This window comes from Schistocerca americana, chromosome X, assembly GCF_021461395.2.
Source record: "Schistocerca americana isolate TAMUIC-IGC-003095 chromosome X, iqSchAmer2.1, whole genome shotgun sequence".
NCBI classification, from domain to species: Eukaryota; Metazoa; Arthropoda; class Insecta; order Orthoptera; family Acrididae; genus Schistocerca; species Schistocerca americana.
Genome location: NC_060130.1, coordinates 409,358,086 through 409,377,457, shown reverse-complemented (window position 1 = coordinate 409,377,457; position 19,372 = coordinate 409,358,086). Strand labels below are relative to the sequence as shown.

At 39.1% G+C, this 19,372-nt stretch overlaps 1 protein-coding gene across 1 annotated transcript in view; it reads left to right on the top strand.

Moving 5' to 3' along the window:
* LOC124555198 (putative Dol-P-Glc:Glc(2)Man(9)GlcNAc(2)-PP-Dol alpha-1,2-glucosyltransferase) overlaps positions 1-19,372 on the top strand; it is a 109,746-nt gene that overhangs the window by 42,949 nt on the left and 47,425 nt on the right. Inside the window, exon 4 of the mRNA XM_047129043.1 lies at positions 12,604-12,755. Coding sequence (XP_046984999.1) covers positions 12,604-12,755 — 152 coding nt within the window. The remainder of the gene's footprint in view (positions 1-12,603; positions 12,756-19,372) is intronic.

Sequence of the window (19,372 nt, the reverse complement as noted above, 5' to 3'; positions counted from 1 at the left end):
TTCTGTAAGAAAAAAGTTTCCTGCATGTCAAAAATTCAGTAATGTCATAAAGAAATAATTTTTAAAATTCCAGAATTCCTAAAGTGGAGTGTGTGCTGATATGAAACTTTCTGCAGATTAAAACTATGTGCCAGACTGAGACTTGAACTCCGGACCTTTCCCTTTCACAAGAGAACTTCTGTGACGTTTGGAAGGTAGGAGTTGAGGTACTGGCAGAAGTAAAGCTGTGAGGATGGGTTGTGAGTTGTGCTTGTGTAATTCAGTTGGTAGAGCAGTTACCCACGGAGGGCAAAGGTCCAGAGTTTGAGTCTCAGTCCAGTCCGTAGTTTTAATCTGCCAGGAAGTTTAATATTTTCAGTTTTGTGTATGTCAACTTAAAATTTTGTTGCTGCAGATATAACTGATGAAAAAATTGTGCAGCAGTTCCAGAAGTCACTGATGTTAGTTCCATATTCGTTCATCAACCAGATATAAGATTTACTGTGTGTTGTGTGCAAGTCGTGGCAACTCTGCTTAGCACCTCCATGTGTTCCTTTTGAAGTGTCAATCCTAAAGTAATTTTGACAGACTATACCATAAATTTCCTTGATCAGACACATTTAAAATATGGTATATACTGTAGAGGAATGTTTGACCAGGATGCGCCCTATTAAAACTCGTCAGTTTCCCCAGTTATTTATTATTTCCAGCTACAGTGCCCCCATTCCACTCGGTCTGCATCACTGGGTCCCGCAATGCTGAGGACTCCACTTCGCTGTCTGCAAAACAGCTTGGCACGGAGTGGCTGTCTCAGCGACCCATGCAGCGCACTGCTGTGTGTCGGCCTTGCATGGCTGCGGAGTTGTGACGACGTCAGGATGCGCTGGCAGTCTTCTCCCCTGCCGCCTCAGCGCCGCCCATTGGGAGCTGCAAGGCAGCCCGTGGCGTGCTTCCTCGCCAGTGTGGCTAAGATCGCGGCGACAACAAGTGCCTGCGATCCGTGGTCTGAATCTGCGCCCCTTGCCTCGGGATGACTCCGGCGTGTATTTGGGGCCAACAAGACTGCCCGCAGTAGCGAACTGTGGCGTGGCCCCCCGCTGGCTGGTTGCGGACCCTGCGTTGGCCTCGTAGGGTTGAACCAGCGACCTGCCGAGGACTGGAACACTAGCGCCCCATCTGCTGCTGCGTGTAGCTGGTGGTGTGACACGCCCCACAATCCAGTAGAGTTGTCACACTTGAATACCTTGTTAGTGAACCCCATTTATATGCGGCTGTGCGCCTCTGTTTTGCTAACGAGCCACTCTGACGAGTCATGTACGCATAACACCTGGGTTGGGCCAGGGCCCCTTCTGCCTGTAACTTGTGCCATCCAAACTGCTGCATTTACTCTTTTCAGCAGGTCTACGGCCATGTGGCCTCCCTTCTACTTCGCAACAGCCTGGTAACATAACTTACTGTCAACAGGCCTGCGCCTGGCTGTAATTTGCGTGCTCCAAAATATTCCACTGAAGCTAAGCTCTTCCCATTTTAAATAGTGGCGCCGCTACATTATTCCCCCCTTCAGAAAGACCCGGTCCCCGGGTTGACCTCTAACTACTCTTAAACTTGTTTGGGTCGGCACCTACTTATGACATATTTACTACTACTATTAGAAAACTTAGATGTGGTCTAGTCCTCTTGAAACATATGACATGGGACAAAAAGTAAAAATTCCTTACTGGATGACCACTCCACTTAATAATGCTCAATCAACATGCAACAAAGTTAAGGTGCAATGGCACTTGGCACAGAGGTGCTCAAGATGATCATTCCTTGTTGTTGCCTTTCCCTATATTGAGCGATATGCTGCACTAGTTGTTCAGCTGATATGCACCCCTCTTTATATGAAATGAACTGGTTTACAGATCTCAACAGACCTGACTCCAGTGTTTGATTTGACATGGTCAGGTTCTGCCTTGGCAAAAACTCTTAAAGTTGCTTCTGGCCAGTACAGCTGTGGCTGTGTAACATTCAGTTGCGTGCTCCCGAAATTGACACTGGTAGATGGAAGGTTGGTCCTATTATGTTACACGCAGTTCCATTGATTAAAATTCTGCTCCCCTCGAGCTCTATACGTTTTGCTTCTGCAAATACTCCCTGCTCAAAACAACTTGCTACTACTGTCAAATTTCGTAGGTGGAGAAGATCCATCGCATCCCGACCTGTTGCAAGCTCAATTTTGGCTCCACGATGTCCCTTTGATAGCCTATTTCTTTCCTCCTGGCTAAAAATAACTGCACTGTGCCCATGTCCGGATTGGTGCTTATCACCCTGGCTGGACATACCGTTACCTTCCTTCTATGGCAGCTCTGTAATTCCTCCCTTGTCATCCTGGTGTACCGGCTGTTAACTGCCGAGATCAGCTTGGTCAATGCTCACTTTCTCAGTGACCTGAGGACAGTGATCACCATCACCCTTCCTCCCTTTTCAAAAAGACTGCTGTCCCCAGCAGGCTTACAGTACTCAAAAACACATACAACATATGAAAATACAATGCCTAATTAATCTGTGCAAACTTAATGATACAAAACAAGAAAACAAAAAAAATACAAATACTCCACTGCTTTCTGGATCGCAAAGCATACAGTACGTCATGCTGTACTCTATCTTCCTGGTTTTCTCTGCCGTGAACCCCTCTCTTCACTCCCTTTCTTCCTCTTCCCTTCCTGTGACATGCGTGGAATCACATAGCGACAACCCTTAAATAGCCGTAACCGCCCAATGGGTACTATCGTTGTTCTAGTTGGCAGCTGAAGCTTAACATTAATGGGGGATGTGGTTTCAACTACTTGGTATGGCCCTTGACACCTCGTGACGAACTTCTTTGTTTTCCCTTTCTACATTTACATCTACATTTATACTCCGCAAGCCACCCAATGGTGTGTGGCAGAGGGCACTTTACGTGCCACTGTCATTACCTCCCTTTCCTGTTCGTCGCGTATGGTTCGCGGGAAGAACGACTGCCGGAAAGCCTCCGTGTGCGCTCGAATCTATCTAATTTTACATTCGTGATTTGCTCAGGAGGTGTAAGTAGGGGGAAGCAATATATTCGATACCTCATCCAGAAACGCACCCTCTCGAAACCTGGACAGCAAGCTACACCGCGATGCAGAGCGCCTCTCTTGCAGAGTCTGCCACTTGAGTTTGCTAAACATCTCCCTAACGTTATCACGCTTACCAAATAACCCTGTGACGAAATGCGCCGCTCTTCTTTGAATCTTCTCTATCTCCTCTGTCAACCTGACCTGGTACGGATCCCACACTGATGAGCAATACTCAAGTGTAGGTCGAATGAGTGTTTTGTAAGCTACCTCCTTTGTTGATGGACTACATTTTCTAAGGACTCTCCCAATGAATCTCAACCTGTTACCCGCCTTACCAACAATTAATTTTATATGATCATTCCACTTCAAATCATTCCGCACGCATACTCCCAGATATTTTACAGAAGTAACTGCTACCAGTGTTTGTTCTGCTATCATATAATCATACAATAAGGGATCCTTCTTTCTGTGTATTCGCAATACATTACATTTGTCTCTGTTAAGGGTCAGTTGCCACTCCATGCACCAAGTGCCTATCTGGAGCAGATCTTCCTGCATTTCACTGCAATTTTCTAATGCTGCGACTTCTCTGTATACTACAGCATCATCTGCGAAAAGCCGCATGGAACTTCCGACACTATGTACTAGGTCATTTATGTTAATTGTGAAAAGCAATGGTCCCATAACACTCCCCCTGTGGCACGCCAGAGGTTACTTTAACGTCTGTAGACGTCTCTCCATTGAGAACAACATGCTGTGTTCTGTTTGCTAAAAACTCTTCAATCCAGCCACACAGCTGGTCTGATATTCTGTAGGGTCTTACTTCGTTTATCGGGCGACAGTGCAGAACTGTATTAAACACCTTCCGGAAGTCAAGGAAAATGGCATCTACCTGGGAGCCTGTATCTAATATTTTCTGGGTCTCATGAACAAATAAAGCAAGTTGGGTCTCACACGATCGCTGTTTTCGGAATCCATGTTGATTCATACAGAGTAGATTCAGGGTTTCCAGAAACGACATGATATGCGAGCAAAAAACATGTTCTAAAATTCTACAACAGATCGACATCAAAGATATAGGTCTATAGTTTTGCGCATTCTAGACAGCAACTGCATTGAACGCAGCCACGATGCCTTACAGGAGATTTCGTCGCCGTTCTAAACAGACAGTTTATAAAACCATCGAGAACATCGAGTTAGCCACCTCAGCTGGAGACAAGAAGAATCGCATACCAGTTAAGAGTGTAGCTGCTACTGCACTTGTCGATGGACCTTGTGTTTTCTGTGGTTGTAGACTTAATTTTAGTATTGATATTAACGATACATTCTCACATGGTAATGGTTGGCTCACTGTAGCCATTGTATGTGGAGGTACTGGAGTTCCTAACGTACCTGGACTTGAAAGTTTTGTTGATAGAGACATTATTGCCTATCGTACCTACCATATGGCAGAACTTGCTAATAAAGACTTTGGTAAATCTGCTTATATCTTGCCGTCTGCATTGTCTTTGTATACTCATAATCAGAGAAAAATATCTATAAATGAGTCTTACAGGAGAATTCGTAGCCGTTCTAGACAGACAGTGTATAAAATGACCGATAACATCGTTCGCCACAACAGCAGGCGACAAGAAGAATCGTATACCAGTGAAGAGTGTTGCAGCCCACGCCCTCATCGGTGTACCTTGTGTTTCCTGTGGTTGTAGACTTAATTTTAGTATTGACATTAACGACACATTCTCGCATGGTAATGGTTGGCTCACTGTAGCCATTGTACGTGGAGGTAGAGACTTGCGGTACATGGCTGTTAGAAGGGGGCAAGTTCTTTCGCGTACTCTGTGTAGAATCGCATTGGTATCCCGTCAGGTCCAGTAAACTTTCCTCTGTTGAGTGATTTCAGTTGCTTTTCTATTCCTTGGACACTTACTTCGATGTCAGCCATTTTTCGTTTTTGCGAGGATTTAGAGAAGGAAATGCAGTGCGGTATTCCTCTGTGAAACAGCTTTGGAAAAAGGTGTTTAGTATTTCAGCTTTACGCGTGTCATCCTCTATTTCAATGCCATCATCATCCCGGAGTGTCTGGATATGCTGTTTCGAGCCACTTACTGATTTAACGTAAGACCAGAACTTCCTAGGATTTTCTGTCAAGTCGGTACATAGAATTTTACTTTCGAATTCACTGAACGCTTCACGCATAGCCCTCCTTACGCTAACCTTTACATTGCTTAGCTTCTGTTCGTCTGAAAGGTTTTGGCTGCGTTTAAACTTGCAGTGAAGCTCTCTTTGCTTTCGCAGTAGTTTCCTAACTTTGTTGTTGAACCAAGGTGGGTTTTTCCCATCCCTCAGAGTTTTACTTGGCACGTACCTCTCTAAAACTCATTTTACGATTGCCTTGAACTTTTTCCGTAAACACTAAACATTGTCAGTGTCGGAACAGAAATTTTCGTTTTGAACTGTTAGGTAGTCTGAAATCTGCCTTCTATTACTCTTGCTAAACAGATAAACCTTCCTCCCTTTTTTTATATTCCTATTTACTTCCATATTCAGGGATGCTGCAATGGCCTTATGATCACTGATTCCCTGTTCTGCACTAACAGAGTCGGAAAGTTCGGGTCTGTTGTTACCAGTAGGTCCAAGATGTTTATCTTCACGAGTCGGTTCTCTGTTTAATTGCTCGAGGTAATTTTTGGATAGTGCGATCAGTATAATGTCACTCGATGCTCTGTCCCTACCACCCGTCCTAAACATCTGAGTGTCCCAGTCTATATCTGGTAAATTGAGATCTCCACCTAAGACTATAACATACTGAAGAAATTTATGTGAAATGTATTCCAGATTTTCTCTCAGTTTTTCTGTCACTAATGCTGCTGAGTCGGGAGGTCGGTAAAAGGAGCCAGTTATTAACCTAGCTCGGTTGTTGGGTGTAACCTCCACCTATAATAATTCACAGGAACTATCCACTTCTACTTCACTACAGGTTAAACTACTGCTAACAGCATATAGGGGCTGGATAGCATTACCCATTGTCCTACTCTGTACTGTGGTAAACTTCCTTTCCGCGTCACTGTGTCTTCCTGCCTTTCCAAAGCCTTCATATTTGCCTTTTGTACCCATTTCCAGACATCCCGAATTGTTCTCGCGAATTGACGTACAGATTCACCGTTCCTTCCTTTCTGTTGTTGTTTTTGTTGTGGTCTTCAGTCCTGAGACTTTCTGTAGCTTCACTAAATCAGTGACAGCATTTTTCACCCATACATTACCTCAGTACTAGGCCACAGTGTTGGCAGAGTAATCTCATTAACAGTGCTACTTTTCATAACAAACTTCTGTGTACTAGCCACAAAACATTCATGTTGTAAGCTCATTAGATGTTGCTACTGCAGGTGTACACATATTCATAAATTATATAATTGTATGATACGGAATGAAAAGAGTAATTAAATAGGTAAAGCCTGCCGTGGGCTTATCAGATGTATATTATTACAGTAATAAAATGCAATACATTAGGAACACAACTAAAGTTAGATTTTTAAAAAGGAAATAGTTAAGTGACAGTAATTCTGATATTCCCTTGTATCTAAGTTTAGATAAAAATATAATGTAATCCATAAGAACAAGTTTATGGAACTAACAGAATAATATAAAATGATAAAATAGATACATAAAGAAACCAAAGGGAATGAAATGAGAGACTGTAGTAAGTAACCAGAGCACTCTGTTGTCATGGCCGCCATTGTAACACATACACGAGAAGTGGTCAGAGGAACTTAACTGCCAGGGAATCTTACCCTGAAACACATCATTGCAAGAATGATAAAACAACGTACCAGTCAGTTAATAAGATTATCTAGTAATGAAATATATAAACAAAGAAGGGACAAGAAACCATGAGTAATACACTCAATGTAAGAATGAAACAAACATATAAAGCACTGGATACTAGGTAAAGACAAAAGCAAGATATGTATGAGAGGTGTTCAATGGTTAAAGTAGGACACTGTCAAAGCAAGCTAATTAGACATTGGGTACAAAATTGCTCTGCCCAATGAGCACTTTTGCTGACTCTTGTTTTTATAACAAGTTGAGAGCATGCCATTTTTGCACCGTGTGGAACAGACATACCTTATTCTCAGTGCTCCCTAAAGTATGACCAGTGTGATGAATGCAATCCCAAATCAGTGTTGTTACATGGCTGGGAATAGTCCCTGAACCTTACGCCAAAAGAGCAGCTGGTTCGGTCGATATAATATGTATCACAGTTGTTACAGTCAATCCTGTATACTCCAGAGCCAGCAAATTTGTCATATGCCCTTTTCGGTTTATGTTTAACAAGCAATTTTAGGATGGTGTTAACTGGAAAGGCACATCTAACATTAAATTTTCTGAAACGTTTCCCTATTTGCTGGGACATTTTGCCGTGAAATTTCCTTGGAATGGTTTTCATTCTTTTCTTATTGGTTCTATTTTATGCGTGAGTGTCCATTTGCCTGCTGTTTATTCTGTCAGTTCCATAAGCTTCATTCTTACACACGTCATTCTATTTTTACCTAAAATTTGCTACAAGAGCATATCAGAATTATTTTCACTTAATTATTTCCTTCTTAACAATTGAACTTTTTTCATATTCTTAATTGATTGCATTTTGTTACTGTAATAAATTATACACCTGGTAAGCCTGCTATAGACTTCACCTGTTGAATTATTCTTTTTATTCCATATCGTACAATTATATAACTGACGGATGTGTGTACATCTACAGCCGTGACATCTAATGAGGTTATGACACAAACATTTTGAGGCTAATGCACAGCAGTTTTTTATGGACAGCAGTGCTGTTAACAAGATGACTCCACCAACACTATGGCCCATTATATTCCATATTTTGAATATGTGTACGATGCTAAGCTGATTTTGTGTTTGTCTTTTGACAATACCTCTATGACTCCATAAAATTAGGCCATATTTAAAACAAGTATATCTCCACCTATTTAATGTGTGTGTTTTCCACGTGTATGTTAGTAATACTTTGGTCTGTTTTATTATTTCAAGATGTAGACAACCCACTAGTTGCATTTGTACTTTTTCCCATGTTTGCTACAGATATGATGATGGTAATTGCTGACTGAAACAGATAGTCAGGGACCTAATGGTTTTGAGATCAGAGATGGAAATAAAGAACTTTATAATACTCGTAAAGTTTATTGTTCGTCAAAGCAGTACTGACTGAGATATAGTTAGTTGTTTGACTCCTTGCTTGACTTCGATGCAGAGCAAGTGTGAATTTATAGTGACTTTGAACTGTTATAACTCGGACCATATTTTGTTGACTGAAACGAAATTTGGCCATCTTGTACAACATTAAGAATATTAATGAAGTCAAAAAATGGGAAATCCAGGATGGAGAATGCAATGGTATTATGGAAATGATACTTGCTACTCATCATGTAGCGGAGATGCTGAGTCATAGAAAGGCACAGCAAAAAGGCTCAGAAAGTGAGCGTGTCCAACAAGGGTTTTGTCAAAAATAGACTACGCACACACACACACACACACACACACACACACACACACACACAAAGGCTTCAGCTGCCGGAGACTGAGTCCCTGTGGGCTGTGGGTGTGAGCTGCTTTTGAATGTGTGTCTATTTTCAGTGCACACCTTGTTGGCCGAAAGCTCACTTTGTGGCAAACTTTTTGTTGTACCTGTGTGCGACTCAGCATCTCCATTGTATGGTGAGTAGCATCTATCCTTTTCATAATATTGTTGAGTAATAATGAACAAAAAAATTACGTAACTTATTCAGCCAGAAAATTTTACACAAAATCGCCTAAAAAATTGGTAAAACAGCAAAAAAAGAGTATGTGATTATCTAATGGGGGCTAACAATGCTAGATAATTTGAATGGAAGATGGGCATGAAAATCACAGTATGAAAAAAATTAAAACTTTGGGTTCTTATATCTCCTAGAGTAAGTGCATGCTGAATATGAAACATAATATGCAATAGGTTGGTAGCTTAGTGATATGGAAAACACAATTTCCTTCACCTTCCCTTTTCCAGTGGTATACAAATGTGGTGATAAAATGACAGTTTTATGAAAAATGTGAAAGTGGGGTGTATTAAACTCTTTTTACAAATACTGTTCTCTCTTAAAGCTTCAAAACCAGTTTCATTCAAAACTATGTGTTTAAAGCCTCCTAGAACAATGGGTTTAATTTTCAATATAGGCTAACAATGCTAGAAGAATTGTGCTGCATATAAATTTTGACTATGGCTTCTTATCTCTCATTTATTAAAAGCATTTTAAACATGAAACTTTGGCCACAACTACTTAGCAACATAAGTTTTTCCAAAATAAAATGTCATTCACGTCCTGATTTCCAGATTTCTACAAAATCAGTTCAGACTTGATTTTTTTTTTTTTTAAGATTACAAAAATAGATCACATTCAATGTGCTTTTAGAAAATCTCTTTTCCAAAGTAGATTTCAAACTAATCACAGTTGGAAAGACCGTTTTGAGGCATACAGAAAATCACGTTTGATGTGCACTAGCAATACTTGAAAATGATGGACAAATTTGAGGAAATGTACCGCAGCAACAGGTTACATTTCAAGAATCTGTTGACTGTGTTTTGTTACATGTATTTTTTAATTTGTATTATGACGAAGTAATACCTTAGTGTATTACCTTGGTCCACACTGACATTGTTTACAGTTTGTCATCATCATATATTGCATCCCACCTATTATGGAATCTTCCAGCAATGAACATAGACCCAACTGCAGAACCCACCTACTATGGAATGTTCCAGCAATGAACATAGACCCAACTGCAGAACCGAGCTCCTGCGGCCACTCCTGCCTGCTGCCTTACTCTGACTTTTCCTTTGTCCAAGCTACACCCAGCTGAACTGACTGGCTTGCAGGTGTGCACCTCCATTCCATTACACAAGTCTGCAAGGTTTTGAAATGTAAATTAAGAAACCAAATCACAGGCTTGGGAACCTGGGTGAAGACACTCAACCATAGCTGGTATTGTACAACTTTCAGGCGTGGCCCCTGTAGTGATGGGGCCACCGATTGATGATCTTGAGCTGGTAATGTCAGTGTCACCATGGACCTATTTGATGTCTTACTTGTCAATATAAAAGATAAAAATAAATGTAATGGAACATTGACAACAGGTTGCTGGAGTGTAGCTGTCTGCCATGGTACAGGCTCTCAAATTTTTCCGTCTTTTTCAGGTATTGTTGGCGCACAATGGGAAATCGAACGAAAGTTACTGAATGTTGGAAAATGTGCCCTTTCCAGTTGCGATTTGTTTGAAATCAGTTACGGAAAACAACTTTTCTAAAAGCAAGTTGAATGTGATATATTTATGTAATTTTTACAAAAATAAAGTTTGAACTGATTTTGTAGAAATTTGGAGAGCAGTACGTGAATGATATTTTATATTGGAAAACTATATGTTGTGGAATTATGTCCAAAGTTCAGTGTATCATGCCTCTAATCAACAAGATATTAGAAGCCATTTAAAACTTTGTTTGCAGCACTGCACAATTTTTTTCGGCTACTTTGCCTCAATTTGTGTAGTATCGTTAGCTCATTGAAAATTAAGCCCAATGTTTGGGGGTGGGGGTTGTTTCGAATGAAGTTGATTTTGAAGCTTAAGTAGAAAATAATTGTCGTAAAATAAGTGTAGTAGAGTATACCCTACTTTCAAATTTCCACAAAAATCATCATCTTTTTGACAAATTTATAGGTTATTGGAAAATAAGGAAATATTGTATTGCACATTCTTATGTTACCGAACTGTTGCTTATGAAGGTTCATGTTCAGCATGCCTTTACTGTACAAGCTATAAGAATCTGAAGTTTACATCTTTTTTGTGCTGCAATTTTCACTCACAACTTTGATTCAAATTACATAGCATTGTTAGTCCGTGTTGCATAATCAAATACACCACTTTTGCAGTTAAAACCATTGTCTTTCTGATGAACCCAGTCTGCAATGTTTTATAGAAAATAGTTTCTTGCAAAATCAGGTGGTATATAAATGAAACGTCATATTTGAGGACCTTGTGTTTTTAGGTTACTACATGCCAAGTTTTATGTTTGTCGCAGTTTTAGTCCGTGAGATATTAAAGCCAACTTCTGGAGCCAGTTTTTGTGATCAATTTTGTCTAAAATTTTCTGGCTGGATATGGCTTATAAAAAGTTTTTTTATTATTTCTCTTAAGATAAAGCATAAGGTTGAACAAGATGGCCAAATTTCATTTCTTTTGAGAAAGTATTGCCAAAGATGTAAAAGTTCAAAGTTGTCAGAAATTCATGCTTGCTCTGTGCAGTCGCTCAAGGAGTCAAACAAGTGACAATATCTTGGCCAGTATTGCTTCACAGAATGTTAAAGGCTACCAATGTTCATTGGTTACATGTGCGAATGTTCACATAAAATTTCAATGAAATCCGTGATGGTCAAGCTGGGAGGTCTAGGCGAGTTGACTTGGAATGACCCTCTGTTGTAATGTGAACCAGCTTTTCGACGGATGCACAGATATGTGAGCATACCAGAGTGAAGTGTATTGGCTACAGTTCAGATTAGCAGATATACTAGAGACTAGCTAAATCACAAACATCTGTAGTTTTTTGTGTGCTCATGGCGGTACTATAGGTACACGAAGCATTATATTTGAAACCATAAAACTGTATTGCACTAGAAAACTATCCAGACTATTGCAGCCCAAAGAAGCTTCGATCAGACCCTCTAAATATATAGTAGTATGTCTCGTCAGGTTTGATGAGATGAAGAAAGAAGGGAATAAAATCTTGTTTTCAAGTGTGGTTGCACAAGTAGGAATAAAATGATAATGTGTTTATTTGTTCAGTAATGTTAACGCTAATCATGTATACATATCCTGTAAACAGATTCGTTCCACATCATTTTGATAAAAGAATTTTTCAAATGATCTATGTAACAACTAACCAAAGTAAGTGTTCTGTGTTCCATAAAGCTGTTCCAAGATTTCATTTTCATAATAACAGAGTACCTAATGTCTGTAACTTTCCTGATCCCTGTATTTGAATAATTTATTGTTGATATGCTGGTTTTATGGAAATTTTTTGAACTAATTTCTGCATTGTCTTGTAAATACATCACTGGTGGGTAGACAGACTTGGACAGTGTTTGGCTCAGTTGCAGAAACTTTTTAAAAACACGAAACAGCTGAAGATTAATTGTAAGATATTTAAGAGTTGTTCCTTTTAGGAAGTTAAGTCCCAGTAGAATAAGTCAAGTAATAAGTTTTTGAATATTACTTGGATTATTTAAGTATTTAGAGTTCACTGGTAATGAGAAATATGTTCCTTAGTACAACAAACATTGGTATTAACTACTATGCCTTTCATGATTTTAACAGATTCATTTATATATTAAACGATATGTAATTTTTTGTTTGTGTTATAAACGCTATATAAATTTTATTATTATGTAGAAGGCTACGTAATACATGATTTGTTTGTGATTGTTGTTTCTTGGCCTAGGTGTTATATCCATCTTTGTGCGTCAGACCAATGTGATATGGATAGGATTCATACTCCTCATTAAACTCTTCAGTTTACTCCAGCGTGATATGGTAGCTGTCGGAAAGTATGTGAATGTGTTAAAAGATGAAGAGTTCTTCCAAATGGTGACGGTAAGGTCATATTACATATCTTTCTGAAATAAAGGTGATGTACATGTTGTTGATGTAAAGTGCACTTTCTTTTTCTTCGAAGATGTGTTTTTCTCGTGGAGGATATTTTTCTTTGACAGTGAACTAAACCAGTTCTAACGGAAAACAGTTATTTGCAAAATACAACAAAGTACTGGTACGTTGATATAAGCAGAAGTTGGAAGAGAACAGAAGTGCATTAGTAACTAATATGATCCCTGTGGAAGTAATTTAATTTGAGAATGGAGGAGCAATGAGGGGAAATTGAGAGACCTGACTACAAAATATATCACATTGGGGAATAGCCAGAAGGTTTCAGGTTCTTTGAGTGTGTGTGTGTGTGTGTGTGTGTGTGTGTGTGTGTGTGTGTGTGTGGGGGGGGGGGGGGGGGGTGATTTTAAAGACATCAAGGGAGCTATTCGGCTTACAAAACTGGAAAAAGGTTGTGAATAGATAAAATTAAGTTGACTGGAGATATTGCTATATTTGATCAGAAGGTTTCAGCAATACTGAAGGCAAAGAATGCCAATGGAATAAAATTTGGGAAAGGTGTAAGACAAGGTTATCACTTAAACTCTTCATCAGATATTTGAAAGATATGATTGGTCATTTTTTATTAGTGGATAGGAGGTCAAAACTGGTGTGTGAAACTTAGTTTTGAAAATTGTAAACAGTGTGCTTCTTTTAGCCAGATATGGAAAAGAACACCAAGGACAGAAGTGATCAAAGCCACGAGAAAAGATTATGGAATGAAAATAAACATAAAGTAAATGAAAAAGACAGGAGGAGGATACAAAAGTTTAAAAATAATGCCGAACGGAAACAAACTAGAATATGTGGAAAATTTTCAGTGCCTAAAAAGGAGTAGAAAGAATTTGAGGTGAGACACTGACATTAAATGAAAAATAGCAGTGGCTAAATTTGCATACTATAGTAACAGGAAGATTTTCTGTAACAGAATGTAAACTGGATTAAGGGAAAAGTTTATGGAATGTTTTGTTGGGAATGCCCTATTGCAGGGATGAGCAATTGTTCTGGCTTGGGATTAGTGGAGGACCACACCTTTTAAAATGATTGAATTCATTAGTTAATTTTGCATGTCAGTAAAGGTATAAATTGTACCACAAAAGTCAATAAATAAAATACTGACAGTTTTATTCAATTTATCATGCTGATTTCATATCATTGGTAGCTCCAAGAACATTTAATGTTAGAATCAATTCAGTGAAACAAATATATCGTGTCACCCTTGTCTACTTGCAGGTAAATCTCATTATACGGGATAGTACATTCTGCAGAATTGTCTCGCATACCAAATTTGTGTTAATTGATAGTAATTATATATGTAAAAATGAGGTCAGGTTCTCATTTATTCACATATTAAGCTTAAAATAAGAGTTCCTGAGTATTTTTACCAAAAATAATCATCATCTTTCTGAAATGCATTTTAATGCACAATTTATACACTTAAATTTTTAACACTGAAACACACAATAATGCACCAAAGTATTTTTCATCAGGTCTACATCCTAAATAGCTTCCGGATAATCTACTTTGCAAGAATTTGCTGGTGCTACAATCAGTTTAGTTTCCATTATGGATTTACTCAAATGGAAATCCTTTGTGGCTGAAGTGTTCTTGCTAGGCACTTGACATTTGTTTGCAGTGCCACACTGTTTTGCAAAAAAATGTTTAATTGTTTGCTTTGCAGTCTTCATTGCCTGTTGATTTTACAACTCTATGTAACATTTAAGATAACATTCATCTTCTCTCTTCAATTTTGCACTCCTTGCTCCTGAAGGATCATGTTCTTCAAAAATCGTCATTGCGGTGGCAATCTCTCTGAATAACTCTGCCAATTTATTCATTGTCAGTTTTCCAAGAGGCTGAATTTCCTAGATTTCTGTTTCTTCTGTATTAATTATTACTATTCTGATTGAAAGTGTCAAATCTTCGTTGCTCAGTTTCTTGAAATGGGAGTTTGGGAGGGCACATTCGGCATAGGTATCAGTGAATCCAATCTGACATGCAAGGTCTGCAGTTTCTAACAACATCAGTAGCGATCTTAATATTGAAGTGCCACCTGAAAAAAATTGGTGGTTAAGTTTGTCACTCAAATCACATTCTTTTAAGCGATTAAAGAAAATTTTATGCAGATAGCATGCCTTGATTGTAGAAATAACTACCTGCTCCAATTTTTTCTTTCTCACAAAAGGCTTTCAGTTCTGTTTAGTTCATTAAAAAATAGTTGTTGAAAACATCAGAAGTCATCATTTTTATTCCATCTCCAATGAACTCCGAGCCTGCTCTTGTCGCAACCCTTTTTATAGTGCTTTAGGATTTTGAGAGTAGAAGATATAAGGGGCTTTAATTTGCAATCCCCTGCAATACTAACATTGAAAAGAAGTGTGCATCAATTCTTGGCAGCCTTAAATCCTGGTACTGTTTTTTCTTCAATAGAAGTCAGCATGTGGCTAGGCATTTATTTCAAAAATAAGGTCGTTTCATCAATGTTGAAAACCTGCTATGCAGTATAGTCTTTTTTTCTGTCACAACTTCTTCGAATGTATCTTTAAATTCCTCAGCTCCAACTTGATCGGCCACAGCTGCCTCTCCTGTCATTTTTTAATGTTGTGATAGCCAAAATGATGCCTGAAGTGATCAGACCAACTTCAGCTGGCCGAGAAAGGCACTGAATCATACTCATCGTTTGTTAAATCTGCATACAAGGTCTTGGACTGTAGCTTCGGTAGCAGCTGCAGAGAGGCATTTGCTGTTGGTTGTGGTGCTGAATCCAGTGGCTTAGCATTTTTTCTGTTTTTCCCTTCATCTCTGAGCAAGATTTGGTCGCTCTAGTCACACTTAAAGTAGTTGGAGATTGAGCAGTTTTCAAATCGACTGCATTGTCACAAATAGTTCTCACAGTGGATTCACTAAGTAACAAAGCACACTGAATGTCTAACGATCCAAAACACCTTTATTTCTACTGAATACGACTTCTCTCAATACTTTTTTCCATCGATGAGCACATTTTCTTTCCTTTTATCCGACATTTTAGTAGAGACCTTGTCAAATACAGCTTCACAGCTCTGCTGACCTGAATTGACGGTTCAAGTTTTGAGAAACATGACAGAAGATGGGTGTTGAAATGTGCTCAGGCATTACTGCTTCTGCGTACTGTTTACAGATAGCAGCACTAGATTTAAAACTAAAATTACGTATATGTGAAAACCCGTATAACTGATCCATGTATAACCGTGTGTGTGTGTGTGTGTGTGTGTGTGTGTGTGTGTGTTTGTGTTTTTCGGTGGGGGCTGCAAGTTTCTGCATCATGCAAATTTTTCAGCAGACAAACATTTTTAAAAGTCATTTAATGTCAAAGCATTAAACATTTCTTTCACTGAGTGTCCTGAGTGAATGTCAAGTAAGTTCAAGCTGCAGCTTCTCAGGTGCTGTGCCAGTATCAGCAGTGATGCAAATGTAAGAGAGCAAACAGAATTGAGGCTCAATTTTCTTAAAGTCCTAAAATCTTGTGACCATGGTCTCTCTGCAGATGATCCTTAATCTTAACAGAAACACTTCAGGCACATTGTTTTTCTGGAAATAGAAACATCAGATATTGCCGTTGCCTGCTTGCGTTGTGGATAGACCTAGTTTTGTTTTGGATGATTTTACATGCTTCCACATTTCATTTGCAAACAACTCCTCTCCTGGCAGAGTCACAGTCCATTCATGCAGTTTCTCAAATATATCAGCTGCAAGCTGTATCTCATATCTCCACTCCTGATACCCCATTTTTGTAACAAAATCAGATATTTCTCCTTTTTGTCCAGAAAGAAGAGGATTTCACTTTGGAATGTCCAGATTCTTTTTAACACTTTGCTCAGGCTCAAAGACCTCACACTGTCGTAAATTACTTCTTCACTGCGCCTCCACATCATCAAAAGGTATATTTTTGAATTGCTGATGGTGGGATGCCCTTGCTGTGATTATGTTCATGACACCAGCAATAGGATCTACCACATGCTTTACAAAGGATCTCCTAATGCAAAATGCAGTGAAAAGAAAACATACCACTATGTCTTGTGCTTGTAACTTATTTTCCCCACATCTATTGTAATGCTTACCATTTTGTTCCAGGACAAGCCACTTTTCTCCACACAATTCACAGTACACTCCAGCAATTCCTGAGGTGTATTTCTGTATTTCATTGATTGTAGTCCAAGTAATTCCTCTGCGATTACAGAATTTTCCATAATTCCACAAATAAAGCTAAGTAATTCTACAGGGTTTAGGTTATCTGTGCTGTCATCCTTTGCCAAAGAAAACCAAACAAAATCTTTACTCACCATCTTCAGCTGTTCTGTGAGTTTGTCATTGTCCATGACAATGAAATGCTTTAAAATTGGCTTCTAACATCAGTACACAATACGCTTCCACATTCTGTCATACGCTTATTAATAAACTCAACAGTTGAAAAAGGGCTTGTTGCGTTTAGTCAAGGTTATAGGCTATCTTGAAAATTGCATCTGTGGTGCTGTTTTGAAGTGTCAATTTCTTTGTGAATAATGTTTGTTGCTTCTTCAGTCACACCCTCTGCAAATTTTATTTTGTGGTATTTCTTGGAAAGTTTACAGCTGAATTCACGTTTTTTTTTTTTTTTTTTTTTTTTTTTTTTTTTTTTTTTTTTTTTTTTTTTTTTTCTTCCAGTGTTTGATTGTACTCCTTAGATACAACTGTCACTTGATACAGTTCCAATTATCTATATCTACATCTACATATGTCCTCAGCTAGCCACCAAGAGGTGTTAGCAGAGGGCACAATTCGCGCCTAAGTCATATACCCCCCCCCCCCCCCCCCCCCTTCTGTTCCGCTCTCGGATCGCGCGAGGGAAAAACGACTGTCTGAACGCCTCAGTACGAGCTCTTTATTTCCCTTATCTTTGAATGATGATCATTACGCGATTTGAAAGTTGGTGGTAATAATATATGCTCTACATCCTCGGTGAAGATTGGATTTCGGAATTTAGTGAGCATCCCCTTCTGTTTAGCGCGTCGTCTATCTGCAAGTGTTTCACATTTCAAACTTACTATGAGATTTGTAATGCTCACACGATGGCTAAATGTACTAGTCACGAATCTTGCTGCTCTTCTTTGAACCACCTTCTCAATCTCTTGAATCAGACCCAACTGGTAAGGGTCCCATACAGATGAACAATACTCTAAGACTTGATGAACTAACGTATTGTAAGCTATTTCCTTTGTTGAAGGACTGCATCACTTCAAGATTCTACCAATAAACCGCAATCTAGAGTTCGCCTTACCCGTTATTCGTGTAATCTGATCATTCCATTTGAGATCATTTCAAATAGTCACACCCAGATACTTTACGGATGTTACCGCTTCCAAAGACTGATCATTTATTTTGTACTCGTACATTAATGGGGATTTTCGCCTTGTTATACACAGTAGGTTACGCTTACTAATATTGAGAGATAACTGCCAGTCATTACACCACGCATTTATTTTCTGTAAATCCTCATTGATTTGTTCACAACTTTCGTGTGATACTACTTTCCTATAGACTACAGCATCATCGGCAGTCTAAGGCCGCTGTCAATACCATCAACCAGATCGTTTATGTAAATCGTAAAAAGCAGAGGACCTATTACGCTGCCCTGGGGCACACCTGAAGTTACTCTTGTTTCTGTTGAAGTTACCCCGTTCTGGACGACATACTGCTCCCTGTCTGTTAGAAAACTTTCTATCCAACCACATATGTCATTGGATAGACCGTAAGCCCGCACTTTTTGCAGCAAGTGACAGTGCGGAACTGAGTTGAACGCCTTTCGAAAGTCGAGAAATATGGCATCAACCTGGGTGTCGGTATCTAGAGCCTGTTGTATATCATGCACAAAGAGGGCCAGTTGAGTCTTGCATGACCGCTGTTTCCTAAAACCGTGTTGGTTTCTGCAGATGAGCTTCTCAGAGTCTAGAAAGGTCATTATGTCTGAACACAAAATATGTTCCATGATTCTACAACAAATCGATGTCAGTGCAATTGGTCGGTAATTATGTGCATCCAATTTTCTACCCTTTTTATAGATTGCTATGACTTGGGCCTTCTTACAGTCCCATGGAACTTTCTGCTGTTCCAATGATCTCTGATAGATGATGGATAAGAATGGAGCTATATTTTAGCATAGTCATCATAAAATCTTACGGGGATACCATCTGGGCCAGATGCCTTTCTGGCGTCTAAGGATCTTAACTGTTTTACAATCCCAGATACACTAAACACTAAGTCAGCCACCCTTTCGTTTGTTCGATAATTGGAAGGGGGAATGGTGCTGCAGTCCTCTACTGTAAACGAGTTTTTGAAAGCTAGGTTTAGAATTTCGGCCTTCTGTTTATCATCATCAGCTACATTACCCATACTGTCAGCAAGAGAAGGTATTGAATTATTTGTAGTGTATTATTAACAAAGAAATATGTGTTTTTCCATTCTTCATTAAACACACAAAATAATGCACTGGTTTTACATATTTTCAGAGCAAACCAAGTTGACACTTTGTGTGGTGGCTGTTGGGAAGGACTATA